The sequence below is a fragment of the Staurois parvus genome, unplaced genomic scaffold, assembly GCF_062004578.1.
Source record: "Staurois parvus isolate SC_StPar_1 unplaced genomic scaffold, SC_StPar_1.0 ptg000123l, whole genome shotgun sequence".
Lineage (NCBI taxonomy): Eukaryota > Metazoa > Chordata > Amphibia > Anura > Ranidae > Staurois > Staurois parvus.
The window spans coordinates 918,587-933,669 of record NW_028317919.1 but is presented as its reverse complement, the minus strand read 5'-3'; the positions used below and the strand labels follow the sequence as shown (position 1 = coordinate 933,669).

The window sequence follows — 15,083 nt, the reverse complement described above, 5'->3', positions numbered from 1 at the left end:
CCTTTGATGCCTTGCAGTTACCTGTCCCCTTAGCAGAAAAACACTGCCAAAGCAGAATGTTTCCACCACCATGTTTGACAGTTGGGATTGTGTTTTTGAGGTCATAGGCAGCATTCCTCCTCCAAACACGGCAAGTTGAGTTGATGCCAAAGAGCTCGATTTTGGTCTCATCTGACCACAACACTTTCAACTAGTCCTCCTCTGTATCATTCAGATGTTCAGTGGCAAACTTCAGACGGGCCTGGACATGTGCTTTCTTGAGCAGAGGGACCTTGCAGGCACTGCAGGATTTCAATCCTTGTTGGCGTAGTGTGTTACCAATTGTTTTCTTGGTGACTGTGATCCCAGCTGCCTGGAGATCATTGACAAGATCCTCACGTGTAGTTATGGGATGATTCCTCACTGTTCTCATGTTCATTGACACTCCACGAGGTGAGATCTTGCATGGTGCACCAGACCTAGGGAGACTGACAGTTGTTTTGTGTTTCTTCCATTTGCAAATGATTGGACCAACTGTTGTCACCTTCTCACCAAGCTGCTTGGCGATAGTTTGGTAGCCCAGTACAGCCTTGTGTAGGTCTGCAATCTTGTCCCTGACATCCTTGGACAGCTCTTTGGTCTTTGCCATGGTGGAGAATTTGGAATCTGATTGTTTGATTGCTCCTGTGGACAGGTGTCTTTTATACAGGTAACAAAATGAGATTAGCAGCACTCCCTTTAAGAGACTGCTTCTAATCTCAGCTTGTTACCTGTATGAAAGACACCAGGTAGCCAGAAATCCTGCTGAATGATAGAGGATCAAATACTTATTTCACTCATGAACATGCAAATCAGTGCATCATTTGTTAGACGTGCATTTCTTTTGATTTTTTTGTTGCTATTTAGTCTCTGTGTTACACTACACTTACCATTCAATTTTTAGACTGATCATTTCTTTGTGAGTGGGCAAACATTCAAAATCAGCAGGGGATCAAATACTTATTTCCTTTACTGTTTCTTAATAATGAATAAAGTTTCAGGTGTGCAAGAGGATAGCCTTCTCATAAAACACAAGAACATTTTCACACAGTGTTATTCAGCTGCTATAAACCAAAAGCTACTGTATCAGTCTGTTGTATTAGACAATAACCGTCACTTCTTCACACTCCTCGTGGCTACAGTGACTAGCAGTTTTACAGAAGAAAGCACATTTCTGCCCCCGAAATGTTACTTGTTAAACAGCAACAATTACCAGTCTTGCCACCCTTTGTTTCAGATCTACAATCATCCAATGCAAACCACTATGTGAATGATCTGCTTCACAGTTGTTGGTTAGTAAAGTTAACTGTTGGTCCTCATCCAGTGTTCCTTTCAGTATGAAAAGTGTATTGCCAACCTTCAATCACTTATGTGTTCATTTATGTGTTAACATTTCAGAAAGACCAGTAGTTCACAGACACAAAAGAACCGTCCTTCATCGCCAAGTTTATTGAAGCAGAGACCTCCTTCTCCCACAGTGGTTCACAAGCCAGTTCCCATCCAGCGTCCCTCACTCACACCAACTGTCTTAAATGCTACCAAAAAGATTGCTGATTCAGAAACCAAACCAAAGGAGAAATCTGTAGAAGGAATCAGCTTAGAGCCAAAAAGTGTACAGGCCTCAGAGAAGGAGACACCTGTTACAAAGACCAAAGATGGTAATTTTTTAATGTCGTGTGTGTGTGTCTGTTGATATGTTATGTGCCTTTTAGCAGTTTGTGAATCCTAGAGCTGTAATGGAATGGATATAATCTGTCAGTGGTGTCTTTATTAATTTTGTGTTTTTATTCTCATAGTGTGTGTGTGTAAATATTTAAATATATAACTATGCAAAAGTGTGAGACAGTTGTGAAAAAAAACGCTGTAATTAATGCTTTCAGGAACAGAAGTGTTAATAGTTTATTTTTTTTTACCAATTAACAAAGTAAACGAAAGTAAATGCACAGAAGAGAAGTCCAAATCAAATCAATATTTGATGTACCACCCTTTGCTTTCAAAACGGCATACATTTTTCTAGAGGCACACAGTTTTTGAAGGAACTCGGCAGGTAGGTTGTTCCCAGGGGCGGACTGACCATTTGGAAACTCGGGCACTGCTCGGGGTCAGTAGGGGGCCTCATGAGATGCCCCTGGTACCTTTTTCTTAGGATTTTTTTAGTTTGGGCAAGGACTCAGGGGCCCCATGATCCCCTGTTGCCCGGGGGCCCCTTGAGTTGTCAGTCCGCCCCTGCTTGTTCCAGATATGTTGGAGAACTAGCCACGATGTACACTGTCTCAGATCCTTCTGTCTCTTCATGTAATTCCAGACAAACTTGATGATGTATAGATCAGGGCTTTGTGGGGGACAAACCATCACTTTCAGAACTCCTTGTTCTTCTTTACGCTGAAGATAGTTCCTAATGACATTGTCTGTATGTTTGGGGTCATTGTCCTGCTTCAGATTAAATTTGGGGTCAGTGACACGCCTCCCTGATGGTATGGCCTGATGTATAAGTATCTGCATTTATTCCTCAGCATTAAGGACACCATTGATCCAGTGCAGCCCCAAAACTTGCAAGGATCCTTCGCCATGCTTTACTGTTTCCTGAAGACTGCTTCTGCTGTTGTACTACTCTTCAGTCCTTTGATGAACAAATTGCATCCTGCTACAGCCAAATATTTCATATTTTGACTCATCATTTCAGAGCACCTGCTGCTCTTTCTGCACCCCAGTTCCCATGTTTTTGTGCATAGTGGAATTGCTTAGCCTTGTTTCCTTTTGTGGGTTTTTGGGCACAATTCATCCATGAAGACCACTTCTAGCCAGACTTTTCTAGACAGTAGATGGGTGTACCTGGGCCCACTGGTTTGCTCCAGTTCTGTGCTCATGGCACTGCTGGACATCTGATGTTGAAGGGAAGTAAGCATGATGTGTATTTCATCTGCTGTATTAAGTTTTTTAGGCTGACCACTGCTTCTGTGGTCCTGAACTTCTGAACTTTGAACAGCACATTTTGAACCCCATATCTGCTTTAAAATCTTTGCCTGGGAGAGACCTTGCTAATGCAATATAGCTACCTTGTGTCTTGTTGCTGTGCTCAGTCTTGCCATGGTGTATGACCTGTGGCATGAAACGGTCTTCCACAGCCTCACCTTATTAACAGAGTTAGGCTATTCCTCACCCAGTTTTAAACCTCATACTCAGCCTTTTTCAGTTAATGACTGTTTCAACCTACAGTGGATATGAAAAGTCTACACACCCCTGTTAAAATGTCTGTGTTCTGTGATGTTAAAAAAATGAGACAAAGATCAATCCTATCGGAACATTTTCCACCTTTTAATGTGACCTATAAACTGTACAACTCGATTGAAAAACAAATTGAAATCTTTTAGGGGGGAAATAAACATAGACCACTTAAATAATGTGGTTGCAGAAGTGTGCACACCCTCTTATAACTGGGGATGTAGCTGTGTTCAGAATTAAGCAGTCACATTCAAAATCATGTTAAATAGGAGTCAGTACACACCTGCCATCGTTTTGAAGTACCTCTGATTAACCCCAAATAAAGATCAGCTGTTTTAGTAGGTCTTTCCTGACATTTTCTTAGTCGCATCCTACAGCAAAAGCCATGGTCCGCAGAGAGCTTCCAAAGCATCAGAGGGATCTCATTGTTAAAAGGTATTAGCTTTACCATGGAACACTGAAGACAGTCATCAAGTGGAGAAAATATGGCGCAACAGTGACATTACCAAGAACTGGACATCCCTCCAAAATTGATGAAAGGACGAGAATAAAACTGGTCTGGGAGGCTGCTAAGAGGCCTACAACAACATTAAAAGAGCTGCAGGAATATGGCAAGTACTGGCTGTGTGGTACATGTGATAATAATCTCCTGTATTCTTCATAAGTCTGGAGTGGGGTAGAGAATAAGATGGAAGCCTTTTCTTACGAAGAAAAACATCCAAGCCTGGCTAAATTTTGTGTTATGGTCTGATGAAACCAAGGTTGAACTTATTGGCCATAATTCCAAAAGATGTGTTTGACGCAAAAACAACACTGCACATCACCAAAAGAACACCATACCCACAATGAAGCATGGTGGTGGCAGCATCATGCTTTGGGGCCGTTTTCTTCAGCTGGAACTGGGTAGAGGGAATTATGAACAGTTCCAAATACCAGTCAATATTGGCACAAAAAATCTTCAGGCTTCTGCTAGAAAGCTGAACATGCAGCGGAACTTCATCTTTCAGCATGACAATGACCCAAAGCATACATCCAAATCAGCAAAGGAATGGCTTCACCAGGAAGTTTTGGAGTGGCCCAGCCAGAGCTTAGACCTGAATCTGACCAAAGATCCAAACACACTGAGGATATCCTCTCTTAATATCAAATTTATAAATAAATATCTGGTGTTGCGCTAAAATGCAATAAAGTGATATACACAAAAAATGGTGTGTAAATGTACAAATGTAAACAGTGAATAAAGTGCTCCAGGGTAAACCAATACCAAAAGTTAAAGTGCAAAATAATTAACATATATGTGACCGTCCCTATGGGGGTATATATACAACAGTGCCCTTTTATGGTAAATTATCCAAATCTTCGTTCCAACTTACATAACCACCAACGTGAATGCTGCACAACCGTGACGACAAGTTGGAGGCTTACCAGATCCTTTGACCCCTTGGATACAGGGGGTCAACATATGCTTTGTTATAAAACATCTGATCCAGACTTCTGTATCTCAAGCCTGACCACATGTATCATCAAAAGCTCTACAGACCATCCCGATCTCACGAAGTTAGCATGTATTCATATAACAATAAAAGAAGTGCTTCTCATAGTGCAGATAGTTTGTATATCATTTTATAAGAAAAAGAGAAACGCACTTACAAACATAAATTTTCCAGTGTTCATTAAAACCATCAAACAGCAAGGAACAGCATAAATGGCAAATTCTTATGTGATGACGTCAAAAGGGCGGCTCCACCCGACACGTTTTGTCATAACCAGACATCTTCCTGCACCCTGCTTTCAGAAATAGAAGTGTTAATAGTTTAATTTTATTAAATTACAATATGGAAAGTAAACGAACAGAAGAAAAATCCAAATCAAATCCGTATTTGGTGTGGCCACCCTTAGCCTTCAATTCTTCTAGGAACACTTGCATGCAGTTTTTGTAGGAACTTGGTGGGTAGGTTGTTCCAGACATCTTGGAGAACTAACTAACCATCTTTTGTAGATGTAGGCTGCTTCAAACCCTTCTGTCTCTTCATGTTATCCCAGACAGACTTAGTGTTACTAAACCCAGGACCCTGCATTCACTATATCTGGTCTCCCACAGTACACACAACATGGAAATTCAATTACTTTAGTCAATATAAACTGCTAAATACCTTTTCTCATCCTCTGTCTGGGCAGTGCTGATTGGCCTTGCGCTGGTCGCATGCACAATCCCAAGAAAAAAAAACTTAGGAGTACACACCAAACTGAGTATGTGCAGCTTACCCCCAAGGCTCTGTTCTATCAGTAGATGGATTGGGGACTGTGGAAGAAGGGGAGGATCAGAGAAGATAGGATAAAACATTTCACACAATGCAGAGGATTAAGACCTTAGGTTCCACATTGAGTATAACAAGCATGCTTTACTGTATACACAGACTGAATTTACTGTTGTGGGTTTAATAACAAGATCAGGGCTCTGTGGGAGCCAAGCCACCATCACTTCGAGGACTCCTTGTTGTTCTTTACACTGAAGATAGTTCTTAATGACATGTATGTTTGGGGTCGTTGGCCTGCTGCAGAATAAATTTGGGGCCAGTCACATGCCTTCCTGATAGTATGGCATGATGATTAAATATGTCTGTATCTCTCAGCATTGAGTACACCATTGATCCTGACCAAATCTCCAACTCCATTTGCAGAAATACAATCCGAAACTTGCAAGGAACCTGCACTATGCGTCACTGTTGCCTGCAGACACTCTTTATTGTACCTATCTACAGCCCTTCTTGAACAACTGCCTTTTGCTACAGACAAATATTTAAAATTTTGATTCCTCAGTCCAGGGTACCTGCTGCCATTTTGTGTACCCCAGTTTCTATGTTTTCATGCATAGGACATGGAAACAAGCGAAGCGACTCAACTATGCACATGGCCTGGCTGGAGCACAGGCTGAAGCTGTCATACACCCACGTTCAGGGTCTTGCAGTGATGTGCAGCTCAAAGCATTCACATGAACGGTCGGTACCGAGCGCTGTACCCAATGGACAGGGGGCGCGCTGGTGCGTACCAGTACGTCGCCCGGCCTGGATGTGCCACCCACTAGCAGTACTGTTAGTGGGTGGCTAGTGAATAAGAATACTATTTGTGTTTACATCATGTACATATGTTAATAAGTTATTTATTCTGGTTACCTGTGTTTAATCTCTGTTAGAATCCAGTAATAAGACTGCATCAGGGAGTAATACAGCTGAGGAAGCTGCCAAAATCCTGGCTGAAAAGCGGCGTCTTGCTCGAGAGCAGCGAGAACGCCAGGAGAAAGAACGGATTCAGAGACAACAGGAAGAAAAGTTAGTGTATTTTTTTTTTTTTTTTTACACATAGATCCAAATTTTGTAGATAAATCTGCTGCTTTGTCTCTTTTCACTTGTTCATTTTCCTTAAAGCATGTCTATGGTCCCTGTAAAACCATATATTCTTTTACACATTGTATTTCAATTATTTCTTGCCTACACACAATAATTTGAATTGATATTGAAATTTGTAGATTTACTATCTTAATTGTTTAGTACAGGACACAGGCATCGTATTTATACACCATGGGTTTTAGGCTCATACCTACAAGGGCAATACTGGCAAGCTTTTGAGGACACGCCTCCCCTATACCCCACTTGAATCCTCAGTTTCTTGCTAGTGTTTGTAGGTGATGGACATATTCTCCCCTCTGGAGTTTCACTTCACCAGCTTCACTTTTATGTTATTTTCTATTATTTTTCCTAAAGAATTATTTACTGTCTACAGAAGCAGTGTTTCCGGATTATTGTGGCCTCAGAAAAACTTTGGAAATCGTACCAGGATCCCACACTGTGGGGATGACCTGTAATGTTGCTTCAGGCATTGGATCCTGTGCGGGGCTTTCACCTTGGCACTTGGTGCATGTATTTGGTTATATAGGTAAACTTATCCTTTAATTGTTCATTACAGTACGAGACACATGCTGACTCCTCATATACCCTGGGCTATAGGCTGGTGATTGGACACTGGCAAGCTTTGAAAGACACTTCCCCTGGGTATCCCCTATGCTGCTCCATGAGTCCTTTTGCTAGTGTTTTAAAGTGATGGACTTCTCTTTATGGAGAAATCACTCTTGTCTTAACTATTTTATTATTTTTTCTTTGTAGTCTTCAGTCAACTTCACTGCCTTCTAACACAAATATAGAAGCAGTGCATACAGATTGGTGCAACCTTGGTAAAAAAAATTTGGGAACTATACCTGGAACCCACACCATGGGGATGGCCTGCAATGTTGCTTTGGGCACTGGATCTGGCATGGGTGCTCACCTTGGAACAATGTGCAATGTATGTAGTTAGCCACAGGGTACTATATAGGTTCAGGGCTGTCATTCTTCCCTGTGAAACTCAGACCCTGAAGACTTCTTTGTGGGTATGCCTACTGTAAAAGGTGAAGCTTGGACCCTAGATATGGGCCAGCAGCATGGACAGTTAAAGTGTTACTAAACCCAGGACCCTGCATTCACTATATCTGGTCTCGCACAGTGCACAAAACGTGGAAGTACAATTAATTTAGTAAATATAAACTGCTAAATACCTTTTCTCATCAGCAATTAGAGTAGTCTTGTGATTTTTACTAGTGTCCAGCAGAGCACATGTTAAAGCTTGTAGCAGGAGTTTTCATTTTGCTCTAGGAGGATGCTGAACTTCTGACCTCTGTCTGGACAGTGCTGATTGGCCCTGTGGTGATCACATGCACTTTCCCAAGAAAAAAAAACAAAAACCTCTCTTCCAATACACACCAAACTGAGCATGCCCAGAGTGACTCCTCACAATATGTCTTATCAGGAGATAAGAGGGGGACTCTGGAAGAAGGGGAGGATCATAGAGTATAACAAGCATGCATTACTGCATATACAGACTGATTTTACTGTTTTGGGTTTAGTAACACTTTAAGCAGGGTTGCCCTGTATCTCTGACCATTACTGTAATAACTGGGACTGTTTGGAATGTAATCACCTTACAGTCCAAATTTGGCACTAAAACTCCGCCAATCAGCGCTTAGTTTCAGGTGGGCGACCAGGTGTAACATCACACCACAGGTTGCGCACTTCACTGCGAACGCCACCTAGAGCCCCTTATATGGTATTGAGTTGCTTCATCTTGTCCTTTGTCATGAGGACTTTGCTACTTTGTGGTCTGTCCCTAGGTTACTTCGAACTCTCTCGGGTGTGCTTTTCCCTTTGTTCCACACCCCATACCGTTTCCCCACAGGGGAATACCCTCACTCGTAGCAGTGGCAGAAACCAGGACAAAGGGAGCCATTGCAGAAACCCAAGCAAATGTTTGCTCTGTCAAAGACCCATACAGCACTCAATCCCAGATTGACAATGCTTCCCTTGCACTGGAGCAGAACCTGATTTTAACACCGTTCTCTGTATTCGACTCTAGTTCTATCCCAGGAACACAAAAAGCAGGCCTACCTGACTAAGGCAGATTTTTCTGCAACTATGTCATGATTCCTCAGACAATGAACAACTTTAACACAGACACCACTGTCCAGGGCCCAAAAATTCCAGCTTCAATGTTTCTACCTGATCAGATCCCGATATGCCTATCCTAGAAGTGGCAGACAGAAAAGGGAATGAAAAACACCCGGAGGCCATAAAAGATTTCTCACCCCCAGGCTCCTCTACACTTGATATTATGGCTTCAGCTAATGTTACCAGCGTTATTAAAACGCCCAGTATGTATGGAGCCTAACAAATTCATCAAATTGTCACAGAAGGAAAGTTTCTTCTTCCACAGTGGAAAGTTAAAAATAATCCCATTCTTCAGGAACTTCTTCCTCCTCAATACTCTACCCAGACTTCAACTTCAACACGTAAGTTCAGCCCTTCCTTTCAGTGTAAGACTTGACCCACAAAGCCCACCAAGTTTTCTTCAAAGTTTTCTTCCCAATAAAAGGGCACTGTTATTCCTAATAGTAGGGATATGTCTGTTATGCTTTGCTTCTCTCTGTGTCACAAACATCGGAGAGTTGTGAATTCAATCCGTGGTTTCAAAGGGACAAAAAGAAGAGTTCTGAACTCTATTCTTTTTTAAAATCTGCCAGAGGACAGTCAAATTAGTAGAATGTCCCAAACCATCTCTTGTTGCAGGGTGTAGTTGTGTCAGTAGGTTCAAAGGACTCTAGTCAAACCTGTTCACAGTTGCAAAACCCAACAGGGGTAGTCATCCTGTCCTGGACCTAAAATCCCTAAACAAATACCTCAGATCCCAAAATTTTGTGTGGAGTCCACAAGGTCAGCCATTGCCACTCTGAGACAGTGAGAATACTTGGATTCCATAGACATCCAAGATGCCTAGCAGCATATTCCTATTTTTTCACTTAGTTCTGTGCCATCTTGCCTATTCCGTGCCCAAAGAGTATTTACAAAGGTCCTTGCTGCTCTTGCCTTTCTGAAAACATGGGGCATCCTGGTCTCAGGTTATTCAGACAACCGTCTTCTGAAGGACGCCTCTCTCTTCCATCTATCTGCAAATGTCCACAGGACAGTTCAGAAGCTTCAGACTTTCAGTTGGGTAATCAACTCCAAAAATCTGCTCTCCAACCTTCTCTTTTCCTGGAATACTTGGGTCTGATCCTAAACACTTCCTAAGCTAGGCTTCTTTCCACAGAAGAAACTGTTTTCTCCCAAAGCTCACGCTTGGGACATCCTTTGCGAGATACTCCATTAGAGCTCAGGGTCTCATGGTTGCTTTCTTCAAGACTGTGCCTTTCACCGAATATAACGCCTAGCCAGCACATCGTATTGGAACAAACAGGCCCCTCTCAACCTACCCATGTCCAACCAAGCAACAATTTCCTTATTTGTGAGTCTCCAGCACAGCCTGCATAGTAGGACAATCTTTTCTTATATATCACTTGAAAGTGATAAAGAGAAATGCCTTTCAGCTATAGGAGTAGTGTTAGAGTCCCTTACAGTTCAGGAAACATGTTCATCTATGCTCCCTATCAGAATCCTGGAGCTCAAAGCAATAAGGATGGCTCTGCAGCACAGGGCCCCCTTCTGTGAGGATAGCCAGGTAGGGTGCAATCAGACAACACCACAGCTGTGGCCTACATCAACCATCAAAGGGCTACCAGAAGTCATGTAGCATTGGATGAAGCAAACCAGATCATCTATTGGACAGAGAAACGTCTGGTGATCTTTACTGTCCACATCCCAGAAGCAGACAACTGGGAGGCGAATTACCTCGCTGTCTGGACCCAGGGGAATGGGCCCTTCACCCTGACATACTGCACCTAATGTGCCGGAACCTTGATGTGGATATCCCAACCTCCAGATTCACCAAAAAGTTAAGTCTGTTTGTGGCCAGGACCATGTATCCTCTAGCACTGACATTGGATGCCTTGCAGATGCAAGAGAATACACTGATGATTCTCGTTGCACCAGACTGGCCCAGAAGAACTTTGTGCACAGACATACTCAGACCATTAGGAGACAACCCCTGGCCTCTTCCCAACAGGCCAAACCTGTTGCCCAATGGCCCTCTGTACTGCTTCTCAGTCACTGGCTTCAAGCTGCATAGCTGTTGAAGCCCAGGTTTTGAGGTATTGTGGGGTCTCTGCACCTGTCATTTCTGTTTTGCTAAAATCAAGAAAAGCTGCTTTCAGGGAGATTTACTATCGAATGTGTAAATCCTTCTTTGCCTGGTGTGGGCACAGGTACTTCATTCCCAGAGATTACTTTGTGCCTCACATTTTTGGTCTTCCTAAAATCAGGTCTTGACCAAAACTTGGCCTTAAGCACTCTGAAAGGTCAGGTGTCTGTCTTGTTCATTCTTTAAAAAAAAAAAAAAAAAAACCTCTGGCCGCCTTCTTCTTTTAAAAAAAAAAAAAAAAAAAAAAAAAGGTGCATCACAGATCAGGTCTCCCTTACAGCATGCTGTGCTTCCTTGGGACCTTGGTTCTCTTTGCCCCACAGAAACTACCCCTTTAACCCAGTAGGGAAATTTCCGTAGATGATCTCCTGCAGAGTGGCCTCTTTGGTTGCCACCACATCTGTCAGACCTTTCTCTGAGTTCGTGGCCCTCTTTTAAGGAGCTATTCCTCATGAGTCTTACTCCCAAGATCATCTTTGCTTCCTAGCATAAGTGGTGATAGTAGGTGATATCAATCTTCACTTCAATGAAGAAATAATCCTGCCATCTTTGTGCCCTGCTCCAAAGCACCCAAAGGATATTTCTCTTCACTGCCTGGACATAGTCAAAGTCATCAAAATCTACCTCAGTAGTGACTGTCATGAAGACAGACTGACTATTCATTCTGCCCTCAGGCACTCTCATGGAACAACCTGCTTTCAAGTCAAATCATTTCCAGAGCCTACACTCTAACAAACAAAGCTCCTCCTACACTTTTATGCTCTCACTCCACCTGGTTGGTGGAATTTTCCTGGGCATTCCAGAACTGGGCCTCTGTTCCCCAGCTTTGTAAAGCAGACACCATTGCTCTCTTCATACCTTTTAAGAGTCTTACCAAGTAGATGCTAACTCTTCTGCAGATGTAACATTCTTGCTGTGGCATTTTGAAGTTGGGATAACTCTTGTTGTTGGGCCTGATGGTACAGTTCTGTTTGCCTAGTTGTTGCCCACACTTCACATTCATTGATTGGGGACGTCCCAAGGTCTGAATACTCAGCATATGTCCTGTACTGTACAGTTAAGCTAAGAGAAATCTTGACTTATCAATATCTTTGAGTGCAGTACAGGATACAGGCCACCCATCCTTTTGTTCTTGAGTTACTCTGCATTGCTAAAAAAAAACTCAGGACTCATGAAGTGGGATAGGTTTATAGGGGGATGGTCAGTAACATGTCCTTCCAACGTTTTGCCATTGTTCAATCACCAGCCTATAACTCGGCCTTTAGGAATACTCAGCCTTTGTCCCTTACTGTGCTCTATTATATGGAATTTACAGGTACGTTAATTTTCCTGTTTTGTGAAGATCTGTACACGTTTAATTTCTTGACTTCTGAGACACACATTCACTTTGCCCTGTGAGTAAACACTGCTGTGTAACAGAATTCAGAGCCCTCCTTCTGGGCTACAGTAGTGCATAGAAGACGAGTTTCAAGAAGCAGGATCATTGTAGGAATCACACCTTGCAGAAAGTTACCATGGGATATGTAACCCTTAGAATTTGATAATGAACCAAAGAAATGAGCATAAGAGAAGCCGCAAAGCATGCTGGGAATCCAGGAAGTTGTGGGAAAAGATGGCTAGCACACAGGCAGAACTCATAAAAGATAAACATTTTCAAGTTAGATTGGGTTGTCAAATAACTACAGTATTTTCTGGTGTATAAGACTACTTTTTATAATTTAAAAATATACCCCAAAAATTGGGGGTGGTCTTATACGCGGGGTACAAAATGTGAACCTTGAGTTTGTTTGGGTCAAGCTGGCTGGATGTGTGGTAATACTGTATATACAGTATACCGTGCTGAGCCAAGCTGGCTCAAAACAAATGTCCCTATGACAGATTAATCTGTCAGCCCGCTGGATATGCAGTATATACAGTATACTGCTCTGAGCCAAGCGGTTTCAAAATGTACCGGTACGTCCCTACTGTTATCAGCCCGCTGGATGTGTGTACAGTAGCTGCAGCTACATACAGTATACACTGGGCCAATCACGGCGAGTGATGTATTCTACTAATGAATACAAAGCCTGCTCGGATTGGCTGACTCAGAGAGGTGGGCTGATGATGTCACAACCTCAGCCAATCCGAGCAGGCTTTGTATTCATTAGTAGAATACATTGCTCGCCGTGATTGGCCCAGCGTATACTGTATGTAGCCTCAGCTACTGTACATACACACATTCAGCGGTCTGATTACCGTAGGGACGTACTGGTACGTTTTGAAACAGCCTGGCTCAGTATACTGTATATTCCGCACATCCAGCGGCCTGACAGATTAATCTGTCATAGGGACATTTTGTTTTGAGCCAGCTTGGCTCAGCGCGGTATACTGTATGTACATTACTGCACATCCAGCGGGCTGTATATATACTGTATACTGTATGTAGCCGAAGCTATCATATTACCGCACATCCAGCGGTAACCATCTGGTTTGGAATTTGATCCATTTGGTGACTGTCTTACAAATGTATCACAAGATGTCATTCATGAACTTATGATGTCAGAGGATGAACATGAGGATTTTGAAGGATTTTAAGTACCGGTAAGTCATAACCATTTCAATTAAAAAATCTGATGTTTTTAAATGGTGTTGCCTCGGAAGGGGGGTAGTCTTATAGCCCAAAACCTATGTGTTAACTGGAAAATTAGGGGGTTGTCATATACACCCAGTCGCCTTATACGTCGGAAAATACGGTAGTTTGTTTTTATTGTGGTTTTTTTTTTGTTTTTAAAAAATATCTATACTATAATTATACCTACAGTATCAAATATTAATGATGGTTATATTTTATACCAATATTTATTTACAAAAAAGAACTTTTAATAATATCAGTTATCCCAGTTTTTTTTCCTAACTCCTTTTCACTATAACCCATCACCAGACCAACTCTAACCACTCAAATCCTATATACATCACTATTGTTAGTATTGTATTGGCAGCCAACAGTAGAGTCCCTATCCTCTTCTCCAATCACTTTGCATTTTCCTGTGCATGGTTACCTGGATAATTAGGAATGGCTGCTTTTTCTTTTTTTAATAGAGTAAGACAGGAAGAAATGGCTCGCAAAGCTGAAGAGGAGAGACAGAGACTGAAAGAGGAGGAAAAATTACTAAAAGAAAGAAGAAAACTAGAGAGAGAGGAAGAAGAAAGAAAAGCTCAAGAAGAAAAACTCCTCAGAGAACTAGAAGAACAGGAGAAATTAGCAGAGCTTCAGCAACAGGTATTTGGGTATCTCTGGTAAACTTATTATATTTGCAATGTTGTTATAAGTGATACTTTATACTGTGATGAATTTATCATCACATCTGCTCTTTCTGTGACAATTATGTACATATGTTACATCTAGCAGGCTGGTTAGGGATTTGTAAAGGTTATGGTCCTCGTTGATCTGCAGTATGCTGTATGAACACTATATTTTTGGAAAGTGGGAGAGTACCCAGAGTAAAATCCATGCAAGCACAGGGAGAACATGCATGCAGTATCTTGGCGGGGAATCGAAGTGCAGACCTTAGTGCTGCAAGGCAGGAGTGCTTTCCACTGAGCCACTGTGCTGCCAATTTTGATGCATTAGGTATATAGGATTACAACTTTGTATGCACATTATACAAATATTTAAGTTTCCCCGCCAAAAAACCCAACTAAAATAAATACTTTTGGCACATCTGCTAAATTGCTGTTTTCGTTCTGATATCACTTTAAAAATTCAATGTTTCCATGATGGGAAATTGTGTTTGTCTTAAATTCCTGCTGAATCCACTTTTGCTGTGTGTCCACATGTCATAGATGCGAATGCACAGCTCCTGTTAATGGTGTGGCTGAGCTCATTGCTGTAGGGGGAAATACACTGTGTGCACCCATTTTCCTGGAACTGTCATCATTCAAACAGGGTTGGGTGGGAGGGGTAGACAGAGGATATATGGGCAGGCAGATGGGTGCTAACAAGAGACTACAGGGCCACACTGTGGGGTTGATTTACTAAAACTGGAGAGTGCATAATTTGGTGCAACTGTGCATGGTAGCTAATCAGCTGCTAACTTCAGCTTGATCAATTAAGCTTTGACAAAAAAAAAATAAACTGGAAGTTTATTGGTTTCTATGTAGAGCTGTACCAGATTTTGCACTCCCCAGCTTTAATTATTCAACCT

At 42.1% G+C, this 15,083-nt stretch overlaps 1 protein-coding gene across 15 annotated transcripts in view; it reads left to right on the top strand.

The window, feature by feature from the left end:
• MAP7D3 (MAP7 domain containing 3) overlaps positions 1–15,083 on the top strand; it is a 145,756-nt gene that overhangs the window by 102,414 nt on the left and 28,259 nt on the right. For all 15 annotated transcript variants that reach the window (XM_089672229.1, XM_089672244.1, XM_089672240.1 and 12 more), the window contains 3 exons: positions 1,417–1,676; positions 6,434–6,569; positions 13,978–14,158. In XM_089672229.1, the coding sequence (XP_089528355.1) occupies positions 1,417–1,676; positions 6,434–6,569; positions 13,978–14,158 (577 nt within the window). The remainder of the gene's footprint in view (positions 1–1,416; positions 1,677–6,433; positions 6,570–13,977; positions 14,159–15,083) is intronic.